General features: G+C 39.9%; 1 protein-coding gene across 2 annotated transcripts in view; it reads left to right on the plus strand.

Annotated features, from left to right (window-relative positions):
* The first annotated feature begins 5453 nt into the window (after positions 1–5453).
* Positions 5454–13975, plus strand: part of NCAM2 (neural cell adhesion molecule 2) — a 261042-nt gene continuing 252520 nt past the window's right edge. For both annotated transcript variants that reach the window (XM_010220023.2, XM_088529801.1), the window contains exon 1: positions 5454–5591. In XM_010220023.2, coding sequence (XP_010218325.1) covers positions 5540–5591 — 52 coding nt within the window. In that variant the 5' untranslated portion in view covers positions 5454–5539. The remainder of the gene's footprint in view (positions 5592–13975) is intronic.

Below are 13975 nucleotides of genomic sequence, written 5' to 3' on the forward strand. Positions count from 1 at the left end.
ATAATCCTGCCCAAATATCTGAAGCTGACAGTGACTGGATAATAACTGTTGAGAGTTCATGGTTATGTGAGTGACTGATCTAAGAGGAATAGAGTCACATGTCTAGAAATGCAGCAACTTGAAAGATATGAAAATTCTTCTGCAGAATCAAACTGCCTTGTGTTATCTCTCAAATGCTGCTTTTGCTGCGCTACACACAAAAGAGTACAATAGTTTATTCAGCTGTATAAATTCAAATGATTCTTTTTTCCACCACAGTGATTTATATTGTAACCAAGTTAGTACACTGCTTCAAGCAACCTTGCTATCTTTAAAAGTTAAGCAGTCATATTTACCTGGACAAAATTACTTTATACACGTCCTTTTCATTCTTCAGTAGTAGGCGTAAGACATGAAATTATCCTGCCTACCCAAGATCCACAAGTCTCTTCCCAGTGTCTGAATAGTTTCCTGATCATTTTAAGAGTCTCTGACTGCAAGGAGAATTTTAAAGTGTCCTTTATTTAAGGAAACTTGAAATATATTGAAGATAATTGTGGGTTTTTTTTGTTTGTTTGTTCTTGACTATTTCTCATAGAATTTTAATCGAAAATCATGATGATTTTAAATCTTCATGAAAATCTCTGTAAGATGTTAAGATTTTGAAACATAATAATGGTACAAACATTTATGAAACTGTCTTTTGTTTATTGTGCATAATTTCCTCACCACAATAATGCTGTTGTTCACTGTTGTATATTTTATCTTAGTGTTGCTTTAATTGTGTTTGTGGCATTCATAGGACAGCATCCTATTTGGGATAATTACTCACTTTGGAGATGATTAGCAATTTGGTTCATGAGCACCTCTGAAAATTACCCTAAATGTTTGCAGCAGGCATATTCTTGCAAGTGAAAGATACTGAGTTTGCAAGAAAGGGCATTTTCTCTTTCCTGTCCTGAAAACATTTGACAGCTGCTCTAGAACATGCTGATTTCCTTACAGCTATTTCTAGATACATAGTCTTTCTGCTCTTTCTTTGTAATTGTGGTATTATCATAAGTTCCCATAAAATGCTTAATTTCCCTAACATTTCAGCTTATGTAAGACAACTAAGCAAATCCAGCTGGATCTCTTGGCAACTGGGATGTCCATGGGGAAGCATGTATTTCAGTATAAATATCCATTATGAAATCATTACCAAGATGCAAGTTTTTCTATTTAATTACATTTGCAAGGAATAGACAATCATTAATAAATGCAAAAAGAAAATAATCCTTTCTATTCATGATTAGGCTGCTAAAGAATCATGGAAATGATTCTTTATAAATAAGTTCTCTCATGGCAAGTTCACAAATCCTCAGCTGGTGTAAACTGATTTAAGAACAGTTACAATAGCTTAAAATGGTTCTATTGCCCGAGCTTAATCCTGACACTTTTATTCATACCAGCTGATAGCCTAATACCCCATTGAGATAAATGATAACAACTGACATCTGTAAAAATTAATGCTTGATATCATTTTCTTTTCTTAACTTCACAGTTAGTGAAAAATTTTAATGGAAAAACAGCACATGACAAGACACTTCTGAAAACTGGAGACAATTATGTGTCATATGAAATATACCTAACACTAACACTAATACACTAACACTAACACAGATAACACTACAATTAAGAGTACGGTATCCAGTAAGATCTAAAGTCTAATCAAACAATAACTACCCTGAATGAAGTAGTATTTTCCCTTCTTTTCTCTTAACATTTTCCCAACAAATCATTTTGCTAACTGGTGGGATATTTTAATTGCATCAGGAACCTATCAAAATTGATCCATTCATCTTTGAAACAACTACTCTGATAGATTAATTATGATACTTTCCCATGTTGGATATATTAATTACAATACTTTTCCATGTTGGACATCTCAACAGTTGATATGGGATATTGTTCACCATAACGAAGTTGAAGTTGCAAAACTTATGCAGCATGACAAATGTATTTTTTTTTCTGCCAACATGTCTATTAAACATGTGGCATTATTCAGAATTATTTGGTTTGACACAGCATTCTCTTTAAGCAAAAACATAAATAGCCAAAGAATGGCAAATTTTACAGGTGCAATATTATTCATGTAGATTCGTGTTCTGCAGGTCTCTGAAATGCTCATCTTTTGGTTCATTTAATGTATGTCCACAAACACCAAGAGCCACACTGATACAGGTGGAGTTCTTTTTATGCATCTTTCTAATCTCTGTTTGCATGACCTCAGTGTGATATCCTTTTGTGATTCAGCATGATATATCGTCTTATAGATTATTTTTTTCTGTAACAAAGCAGTTGTTCTGTAAGCAGCAGGAACAATGAAACCCTGTATTGTTTTGTACCTCGTCCCCTTATCTCCAAACCTTCCCTCTGCCTCCCAGTCTCATGACCCTTACATGTCTATTGGGTAAAAGGTGGCATATGCTTCAGAATAACACCAGCCAACCTGTGCAAACACAACGCATGAGGTCTCCTGCATTTCTTCGCAGGAGATCTTGCCTTTGTACTGCAAGAAGGTGATTATCTTTGAAAATTGTACCTGTTTTTCATATTTTGTTGTGTTTGCCCCATTACTTGAGAAAGGTAGACAGTGTGTTCCTAATTTCCTCAGGAACCATACAGTCATTACGGCTGGAGAAGACCTTCAAGATCATTGAGTCCAACCGTAAACCCTTCACCACTCTGCCTGCTAAACCATGCCCCCAAGTGCCTCATCTACATGTTTCTTGAACACTGCCAGGAACGGCGACTCCATCTCTACCCTGGGCAACCTGTTCCAAGGCTTCACCACTCTTTTCATGCAAAAATTCTTCCTAATGTCTAACCTGACACAACTTGAGGCCATTTCCTCTTGTGTTATCCGTAGTTATTCTGGAGATCAACCCCCACCTCACTACAACCTCCTTTAAGGCAGTTGTAGAGAGCAATAAAGTCTCCCCTGAGACTCCTCTTCTACAAACTAAATAACCCCAGCTCCCTCAGCTGCAACTCATAAGGTCTGTGTTCCAGCCCTTTCATTAGCTGTGTTGCCCTTCTTTGGACACGCTCCAGGAAGCTGTGCTAAAACCAGATTTCTCCAAATCCTATGGCAATACTGGTTGGCTATGTCTTTGGTCACCAAACATCATAGAAAGAATTCTTTTATCTCAAGTTCATTTATTTCTAGTTATAAAACTGATGAGAATGTCACTAATGTCTCATCTTTAATGTCCCTCCAATTTGGATACTTATTTCTAAGTAGGATTCCTTGTTCTTAGAGGAAGATAAATAAAAATATTTGTTATATCAGTGAACACACTTGAGATGAAAGAATTCTTTCTGTGATGTTTGGTGCTCATGTGACAACAGATTTCCTACTTAGTCTTGTCTTGTGGTGTGTTTGTGGGGTGTTTTATATTCATATTTATGCAATGCTTGAAGATGAGAGACTGCTTGCTTACGCTTCTTTATTACGTCTGGCCTTTAACTAAAACATTAATAGACGTTAAGATATGCATACAATTTGTTTGGTTTTATTTATTGACACTGCTTTTATTTTCACTAGTCACTGGATTTCTGGATTTTTTATGGATGGTAATGGTCTAAACTAACTATAAGATAAAGATAAATCTAATTTGACAACAGCATCTTGTCTACTTCACAGTAAAGGTTTCCTGCTTTGCCCAGTAAGATTTATATTGTTTTCTTTCAACAGTTTTATCCAGTCATTTCCTCCCCACACTGTCATTTTTCTGTATTACTTTATTAACCACGTCCATTTCTGCAGTTCAGTACTATTGGGACTCACAGGACCTCCTTAACTGGGAAAGTTCTTAGACCAGAATGTTTGCTTTTGTTGTCCTTTCCAGAACTAGGACTAAAGGCCTTAGCCAAAAGCGTTCGCTATTAGGAGTCTTCCCTTGGCACTTCAGCAGAAAAGCTCCTATGCATCAATCCAGTTCTCATCCAAAAGGTTCTGCTGAAGCTGTCAAATTTTGTTCTTTCAAAACGATACGAAGGATACAATTACACATGAAAACAAACCTATTCATTTGACAACAGGTTACAAAAGATCCTTACTCTTAAGAACAGGGTCACCTGGTATATTCCTGAAAAATAAGCTCTGACTTACGTAGAATACGTTAACCAACGTCACAAATGTCTCCCTCCCCTCCACTTGTATTTTCTGTATGTGTTCTACAGTATGTTGAAATGTCATCCGAGGGAAGATTCACAGCTCTATAACGCATCTTGTTGATCCCAACAAGATCTGCCAACTATATAATTTCTTCCTTCAATATTTCATAATTTTGGATGACTATTTTGCAGCAAGTGTCAAGCCGAAGATACTGATCATGCTATTTTATACCTGTTTTCTGCAGACTCATTCCCCCTGTTCTTCCCTCCTCCTCCTTCCAAAAACGCTGTTGAAAAGGATGAAAGGAGGGTTTGAAAAATTATTAGGAATGTGTTAATAAGTTGGATTAATTACTATCACTGCTCCATGATATTAAAAATCCACTTCTATCTCCTTGCATGTATCATACAGGTGGTAAGGTGACAAGTTATAAAAGCACTTTCGGAGATCAGAGCTTAATTAAAACAACAAAAAAGAATTACCTCTTCAAAGCCAAGCTGGATAAAAATTCACCCCTTCTCTCTACTTTGGGGCTTTTTTTTTTTTTTTTTTAACCAAGCTGGGTCTCCGGCAGGCAGCGCTGACTGAAGCATCGAAAAGGGCAGGCAATTCCTTTTTAATGGTTTTATGGCATACACCCCCGTGAGCGGGGGAGGCGTTTCCCGCCCTCCGTGCTAATAGGAAAAAAAAAAATCGAAACGACCGAATTCCTAGACAGCTAGATGAATAGCTATAATAATAAAAAAAAAAAAATAGGAAAGAAAGTGCCGACGACGCTAGAGCAGCGGCAGAGGACGAGGCTCCCGGCTGCGGCACCTCCCCGCGCTGCTCCCGCCCGCTGCGGCGGCACCTCAGCGCCCGCGGAAGGGCGAGCAGAGGCTCCGGGCACGGCGCGCAGCGCGGCCGCCCCCTCCTCCCCTCCCGCCCGCCGGGCGCCCAACCGCCCCCGCCAACCGCCCCCTCACGGGAGCTCCGGGGGAGCCGTTGGAGCCGCCCAGGCGCCGCAGCACCGCTCCAGCCCCCAGCTCTCCCCGTCTCCCGCTTTGCGGGGGGCTCCTCGGTAGCCGCTGCCGCCGCCTCCTTCCCCGGGCGCCCCCAGCGCAGCCCCCGCGCCGCTTCCCGCCGCTCGGAGCGGCGGAGGAACCGCCCCCCTGGCGGGTGGTGCGGCCGCGCGTGTGCCGCGGAGGGATCCGCGCGGCGGGCGCCGTGTGCCCGCCCCTCGCCACCGCCGCCGCCTCGCCGATATAGTGCGGCACGGAGCGGCGGCGGGAGCCACTCGGCGAGCGGCGCTCCGCGGTGCGGGGCTGGCGCGGGACGGCGCGGGCTGGGCGGGCGGCGGGGGCTGCCGGGCTGAGCACCTCCAACTTGGGAACTGTCCACGAGCGCGAGCTGCTGAACATGAGCCTCCTGCCTCTCTACCTGCTCGGATTGCTCCTCAGTGGCGGGCAAGGTAGGAGCGGGGCTGCTGCCGCCTCTTCTCCTTTTTTATTTTATTTTTTATTTTATTTTTTTTAATCTCATGTTATTGCTGCTTCTTCTGCCTGCTCGCTCGTCCACTCGGCTTAATGGGGGAAGAAACGTGGGGAAAAATAAAAATAAGAATCGCAGCAATTGATTTTCCCTGGAACCCCACCAAAGAGGAGCTGAAACTTGTTTTATTCCCCCCTCCTTTCTTTTTTATAACAGTCTCCAAGAAGGGGTGGTGGGAAATCGATTATAAGGAAGAGAAGAAACCTGGAAGGTGCTAAGCGCACTTGGCTGCCTTGACATGGGATTTTGATGAGATTTCGCCTTTTTTTTTTTTTTTTTTAAGTTCCTTGATGATAAGGTGGGAGGGATTCCGAGAGATAAATAAATAATAAATAAATCACTGTCGGGGTTGTGCTTCCAAATAGGCGTCCGCCCGAGGTGAAAAGGCAACGTGGGCTTCTAGGGAGCGAAAGAGAGGTGCTCTCTGCGCTGTCCGCGAGGAAAGCCGCGCTTAAGTCTGTCTGTCCGTCCGTCCTTCCGCCGGGATCCCCGCGCAGGAGCGGGCGAAGCTCGCGCTGCCCTCGCCGCGCGGGGCAGCCGTTGCGCGGGGCGGCCGTTGCGCTCCCGCTGCGCAGCGCGCGGTCCCCTCGCGGGTGCGCGGCGGCGCTGCGGGCTCGGCCCTGCTCCCGCACGCACCGCCGTGTTTCCAAGTGCTCCGGCAAGTTTCGTGGCGAGCGCTGGGGACGGCGCTGGGTCCCTGAAGCGCCGCTGCGTCCCGCGGGGTGAGCTCCGAGGCGGCTCCGAAAGGCTGCGGGCGCGAGGGGAGAGGGCCGCCGCTCGGAGCCCCCCAGGGGAGTTGTTGTTGTTATTGTTTCAATAAATAACGGATAAACGTGAGCGAGCGAAGGCGTCGGAGCAGCGGCGTCCGCGCTCGCCCCTCGCTGCTGCCGCCGCCGCCTTGCAGCAGGGGGCGGCAGAGCTCCACGGCGGCGGCGCGGGCAGCGGCGGCCGCTCCCCCGGGCCGCGGGCAGGGGCCGGGGCGGCCCCCGCGGGCGCGGAGAGCCGCGCGCAGACGCGCACGCGTAGGCGCAGTCCCCTTGCAGCGCGAGGGCTGAGCCGGGGGCTGCGGGGCGGCCGGGGGATCTGTTGCGCTTAAAAAAAAAAAAAAAGGGGGGGGGGGGAGGGAAGGGGATGGGATGGGAGAAGGTATGAAAGCTGCGGTTCTGTAGATCTGTCTTCGCTGCAATTATTTCTCAAACGTTTTACCACACAGACATTTTGTTTCATTGACAAGGAGCAAAGAGGCACCAGCTGCTTTAAATTTATGCGAAAATGCCTCTGTGCCTCTGGCCACCTCTCAGTGAGCTCCGGAGGTCTCCCGATTAGTAATTCAGGGAGAATCCGGAGGATTTTCTGCACAGCCAGCTCTGGGATGGCAGAGGAGGAAGGGAAGAGAAAAGCAAGAGCTCTTCGCTCTTTGCCTTGATCTACCTGGGTGCAGTGTGCATAGAGAAGGGTCTGCGGCTCCTATACAGGAGGGATTGCAGAAAGCTAGTTTGTGAAGTGTGATTGCTGCAGCACGGCAGGATTGCACAGTTCTGCTATCCCGGCCTTGCAAACACCAGGAGATAAACAGTGGAGTGAGCTTCTCGTTGTCATTAATCAGGCTGAGGGTTTTAAAATGCCAAGAAGTTAGAGGGAGATAGGAAGGAGGGGAGGAAAGCTTCATAAATCTAATATTAATAGTAAGTTGTTATTTGGGTCAACTCAAAAAGCTTTTTTTTATATATAAAGGGTGTTAATTCTTATAGAAAGAGGGGTGATATTTTAGAGTGGTTGCAGAAATATTGGGAGCATGCAGCCTTTATCCACAGCAAGGAATAGTAAATGGAAGTGCAAGAAACATCTGCATATGGAAAATATTCCCATTTAGGTTGCTAAGGGCAAGGAAAATTTTACAGCAATCTTGGAAAATAAGCTTGTCTTGGCAAGGGATTGAGTGTGTAATTCTTATTTTTAACACTTCCTTTAGGTAATCCTGAGAATTTCTTGAAGTGATTCAGATAATCCCAGAGTCTATTCTAGTTTTATCCTATTTTGGGAATGCAGTAACAAGAAACACATCATCAACTGAAGCTTTTATCTTATTTATAAAGAAAAACAATATTATCTGAGTAATAAAAGATTATTATGATGATGTTTTATGGTAGAAGTAGAGGAAGAGAAGTGTGTGGATGTTTAAGAAAAACTGAGTAACATGATGCTGATTATTTGCTTTGGAAATACTGAAAGACTTAAATACATGATTTAATTTTTTTAAGAATATAGTTTCAGTAGATTTTTTTTGAAACCATGAATGAAGCTTTTTCTTTGAGAAGTGCTATTGTCTAAGATTGGGGAAAAGAAACAGTGATGTGTCAGACTGTCATCATGGCTTGAAAACAATCTCTGACAGCAACCCCCTCTCCCAGGTCCCTAAAGTAAAGAGCTTGTGAATGTCGTAATTCCCTAACGGGACCAAATTTTCTCTCCCCTGACTTTCATCATAAGGGGCAAGTTCTTTTTAAATGGCAATGTTATTAAGCTAAAACAAAAAGATTTTTTTCTTAACCTTTCAAAGCTGTCTAGACAATTCATTCAGCATGAAAAGGCACAAATTTAATTTTGCTTTCTTTTTTTTTAAAAAAAAAGGCAAGAAACCTCTCTCTGAGTCTGTGTTAGTCTGTGGTGATACAACATTGAAAAGGAGCAGTGTGGTGGTGCTTTTTTTTTTTTTTTTTTTTTTTTTTTTTTTTTTTGCCTGGGTCACTGACTCAGTGAATGAAATGGACATATTCATACGTTGTGGTCTCCTGATTTTTTAGGGCCTCTGTATATAACACCTAGATATTTAGTGTGTGTGTGTGTGTGGTTTTTTTTTTTTTTTTTTTTTTTTTTTTTTTTTTTTTTAAGCTGTAATAGAAAATGCTTCTCTGGTAGAGTTTATTCTTGGCATATCTAGAAGGAGAGGATTCACTGGAGTGAGTCCTTGTTCTCTAATAGTACTTTAAATTTCATCTTCCAACTGCTTTGGTATTGAGGATTCTTGTTTGTTGTTTTTGTCTTCTTCTGAAGAGTGTCTTTTTGCAAATGCTCATGGAGGATTTTAAATTAATAAGGAACATTTCTCCCTAAAGAGTTGTGAATATGTGCATCTCATATCTCGCAGTACAGTCATTTCCTTCTTTCTTTTTCTTGCTGCTTTTTGTGTAGAGAATATGTGAAAATGTAAGTTTTTAAAGTTGGTGGGATTTTTATCCTCCGAATTAAGTGGACCTATTCATTTTATTCCAGTTTCACGCTAAAATCCTAGACATACCCTGAAACTTCCTGTAATCGTTCTTCTGTTACCAGTTCCTGGATAACAGCTGAAATAAATAAAAATGGGTATCAGCCTATTGCCTTCCCCCATCTGTTTCCCTTCCTTCCCAACCCTTCCTCACTGCCCACCCCCACCAAAAAAAAAGGAAGTTTCAGAGTTGTTTTGGACTATGTAGTTCCTCATCAGGTGAAGACAAGCATCCAGATATCAGCCAGTAAGCTTTCAGCAGTGAGATGCTTCACAGATAGTCTTGAGAGTGGATGGCCAAGAAATAAAAAGAGGGTTTTATTTAATGTGCTGCTATGCAAAATGCTTTATTTAGAGATGTTTCAGTTTTTGCGGTGACCATGAAGCATGAAAGGATTTTAGATTAGTCTCTATTACTTTCTTTTATAAGAACTTGTTTTTTCTTTTCCCTCTTAAAAAATGGTTAACTTAAGTAAATTATCATTTTAACTATGGGAATGTTACTGTAGCGTGATGATGAAATTGTGATTTGCTTTTCTTGGCCATCTCTTTTAACAAACATCTAGAGAATTGATATTTATTTGGCCTTTCATCGACCTTTCCCTTGAGGCACCTTTCCCAGGTGATTCATGTTTACTCACTGATTTTCTTCCAATTTACTCCAGTAGTCCTCCAGTAATGTTCATCTCATGTGATTTGATTCCAGAATAATCAAGTCAAGTTAATAGGATGTTATAAGTGCCTTGTAAATTGTGATTGTCAGTTGAAAATCCACTATAGGGTACAGTGTGACAGAATAAGAAATATACTTCTCCAAACACAGGATGTGGATTATAATTCCTATCAGTATTTTAAGTAGTATTTGTGACCTAATTTATGCCAGAGATGGTGGCCAACTTTTTTAGAACACATGCATATTATAATATTAAGGTAGTGTAGTTGATGAAGCATACCATGAAGGATATCATGAGCATACTGGGTTTATATGCTACAAGTCATTTGGATTTTATTTTTGATAACCCCTAAAATTCAAAAACTTGAAGGGACTTGATGGGAGAAATGGAGATTACCCTGGTACATCCAAAATTTGAAGTCCCATTTACATTTTACACACTAAATGTTGCCTTATCAGTCACAAAGCGTCATATTAGCACTCTTCTTTTGACCCAAACAATTAGTTTTGAGCTGATTTTGACCTAATCAATTAATTTGATGTCTCCTTTTCTTTTTTTCTTGTATGTTTAACTGCTTTCTTCTTTAGGTAGTTGACTGAAATCATTCCATGCTTTAGTTTAAAATAGATAATAATTTTGAGAGATAAGTAAAACATTTGAAGAACTACTTGCTCTTCAAGAATCTGAAGGTGCTTACCTTCAGTAACATAATTATTTCTTCCCAACTGTGTTTTATTTTCTGTGCCTTTTTTTTTTTTTTTGTGGCTCAGTTGCATGTAATATTGTGGATGTGGATATTCTTAAAACATCTCAGAAAATAATAGAAAATAATAAAATAATTTAAAATAGCAAGGTACTCTTCTCATGTTATGCTCTAACATCTTGAATAAAATATCCTCAAGAATAAGACATCAAGCTGCTTATTTTTGTTTAGCATTTAATTTTTATATTGGTTATCAACCAAATTAGCTTATTTTGGTTCATGACTTTATTTTACTTGGGGAAGACCTTTTTTTTTTTTTTTTTTTTTTTTTTTTTTTTTTTTTTGATTTGTACCAGAGGAGAGGAGATCAGAATCTAGTTCTTAAGTTATTGAATGAGAAGAATAAATGAGTTAGAGAAACAAGAAGAACAGGAACAGGCAAAGTCTGTTCTCCAATTATAGCTATTTGTGATGACACCTAAAATCATTTTGTGCTAGAAAAAAAATGAATTTAAAATCTGCTTCTAGATGATACAGAAAGGGGTGGGGGAAATGTGCATGTGTGGACACAAGTCTAACTTTATTTTTTAGAAAAGTGTATTTAATGAAACCCTGAGGTTTTGAATATCTATTCTTAAGTAGCTCTATGGGAGTGTTCCTGGCTGGGCTGCTCTAGAGGCTGCTATGCTAAGCAGGAGTTAGGTGAGTTAAATGAATTTTGACTGTGGGGAAAGTACCTTTCAATGTGGCAGAAGATGAATAGCTTTTGTTTTTGGAGGACCTTGGGATTTGAAAGATGCTGTTCCTTTATGGTGCTGCTCTTGTGATTTGGGAAAATAACACTTCTTTAAGTGTTTGCTAACAGGAAATGCAACTCTATGCATTCATGCATCAAAATTTACATCATTAATGAATAAGTAGCTTGAACTGAGAATATGAAGTAAAAATATATATATTGAAGAGTGAGTTATTTATGAGGTAGTTATTAAATATGGAAATGAATATGGGCTGTATTGGCAAGCTCAGCTGATGTTAGCTAGGGGAGCATTTCCACAGATTTCAGTAGGTCTGTGCTTGTTGGAGAAACAAACAGGACTTGTTCTTTAACAGCAATTATTTTACCATGTCTTGCATCACTGAATTCGGGAAGAAGGTAGTCAGTCTAGCGTATGAACTAAAAATCATGGCATAGTTTCTGCCTATTAAAAACCCAGTACTACTGTGATAGATAAGAAAAAGCTCTGTGGTCGTTTACCTGTTTCTGCACTTCTTAGAAAAGAAAAAAGCAGTTTGATTTCATCTATTCTTCAGTACAACACACAAGCAGTAGTGCAGTTAGATTGAAGAGATCGAGCCTTTTAAAAACATGTTTGAACAAATCATTTCAGCAGGCTTGGAGCTCTGTTATCTAAGGCTGTGATGTTTCGCCAGTTTTGGTGGTGTAAGTAAGATCAGATTTGAAATAACCAATTTCTGATGGAAAATGCCCAAAAAAAAAAAAAAAAAACTTGGGAATCTACAATAAGTGCTTTGGAGGTTTGCTCATCTTATTCATTGTTTCTGCCTTATCTTTGTTGGAGTGATTCCTCTTATCCAAGGGCTGCATATATTCCTTCAAAAGCTGTCTTTTCATTTAAAAAAAAAAAATGGATGTATTCATTTATATTTGTTTTAGTGGCAGTGTATTTTTCAGAAATGGGGCTGGTGCGGAGGGGAGAGGGGAGGGGAGTGGAGTGGCTCTTTCTTGCTGTTGACTTATTTTTTCTCTTAACTACCTTTCTATTATAATTTTAGCTGAATACCCTGTTTTTATCTGTTATTGTAATTACCTGAAAAATATTGCTCAACAGCTGACAAAGTCTGATAAATATTTTTGCCACTCAGCAGAAATATTCAGCATGATACACTATTAATAGATCAATAATATATAGATATGAATGAAAATTCCCTTTTCAAAAATAGTATTTAGCTAGTTTTAAACAGAATATTTACATTATACTTATAGCTTAAGTAACAGTAAGAATTGTTTGGCTACAAGCTGACGCTCATACATGGAATTCATGCGTAGAAATGCTTCCCTTAATAGTTTACTCTTGTGCCATTTGGAATATGCTTTCAATCTAGTTTAAAAACAAAATTGCTGCCATCAGTTTTATCTCTACTAAAACATGTTGCACCATATTCAGTCAAGGCGCAAGCAATTACAGATGTGTTAGCTTCATATACCATGGTACTGCAGCTGAATTTGCCTTTTTCTTTTGATTTTATTTTAAAGAGCTTTGTAAAGTGAGTTTGAACTTAATTTTTAAATGCAAAGTCTCTGGAGAGAGGGAGAAACATAAAACAGTATATGGAGAGATGCTTGTAGAATGTGTTCCATGTAGATATAACACAGATATGGAGAGAAGTGTTTGAATAGTTACCCTACTAAAATGAGGGCTGAAAGGTATGTGATTACTGTCAAGACCCCAGGGAGGAACATAGGGAGCGTGCAGAGATACTTGAGAGACAGGAAAATGCTGATAAGTGAGTAAATGGGTATAAAGTGATTATAAATAACTTCAGGACAAAAATATTTCTATTCATAAAATCCGTGATTCTGGAGCATTCTAAGAATGAGAAACACGAAACATAGTTACTTTAAAGATATGTCCTTTTGTGAAAGGATTACATTTAATCTTCAGAATGCCCTGGAGATCTAATCAAATGATGTATTTCTATGATATGCAAAGATTCTCAAAGTATAAGAGAAGAATAATTGAAGATTGCTGAATGGTGCTTTCTGGAAAATGCAATTATTGCAGTCTCTCTTGCCCATCAGTAGGTGTTGTGTAGATGATCTTATTTCTGATTTGTGAGAATCTTTTCCTTGTAGATATTGCAGATTTTGCTGGTGTCACTAAATATTGCAGAATGTAGATACAAGGTGTCTGTTACTGCTATTTGGAAGAAAACTTCATAAATACAGGTTTTTGGCGCTCAAAATTCCTTTTTCCTGTCTTTTTTTTGAATGTCTGAATATTCTTCCTCACTTGTCTGCATCTCTTTGAAAATGGAAGAAATTTCTTCTTAGAATATGCATCATTGAATAATTGATTTGCATATGCAGCAATAATGGAGAGATACAAAGGTAAAATCGCATGGCACTGAAACAGTGTGTACTTTTTTTGCTTAGTACATCAGTAATTTTTTTTTGTATAGGGCATTAATGTTTCACTTTTTTGGCATTCTGTTTTTCATACATTCTAATTTTGTAAACATAAGCTAGGATCTCATATTCCAGATGAATTTTGCCCAACTGGGCATTGCCATCAGTAAACTCTGAATTTTATGAATAATGTAATAATTCATGTTCTCCTATGATTATGTTTGTGGAATGATATCCTAAATATATCTGAAATAGCTGAAAATCAAGTGCTGATTTTCTTTTCCCAGTGATAACTATCTGTAGTGTGTATGGTGTATTTATCTCTCTGCTGTATAAGTTATTTTCCAAGAACTGTTTTGTGAAATGACTTCTGCTGATGGAATTCTGTAGAATGTGGAGCTCCCCCAGAAGCTGCTGGGAGCCTTGTGTGGCAAGAGCCCTGTTTCAGGGGTTGTGCTGATTGCAGCTTTCAGGGCCTGATTGAAGCTTTTAAAAGTTGTATAACTCCCTT

The sequence above is a fragment of the Tinamus guttatus genome, unplaced genomic scaffold (assembly GCF_059628265.1).
Source record: "Tinamus guttatus ecotype Peru unplaced genomic scaffold, ASM5962826v1 Tinamus_guttatus_pri_ptg000347l, whole genome shotgun sequence".
Lineage (NCBI taxonomy): Eukaryota > Metazoa > Chordata > Aves > Tinamiformes > Tinamidae > Tinamus > Tinamus guttatus.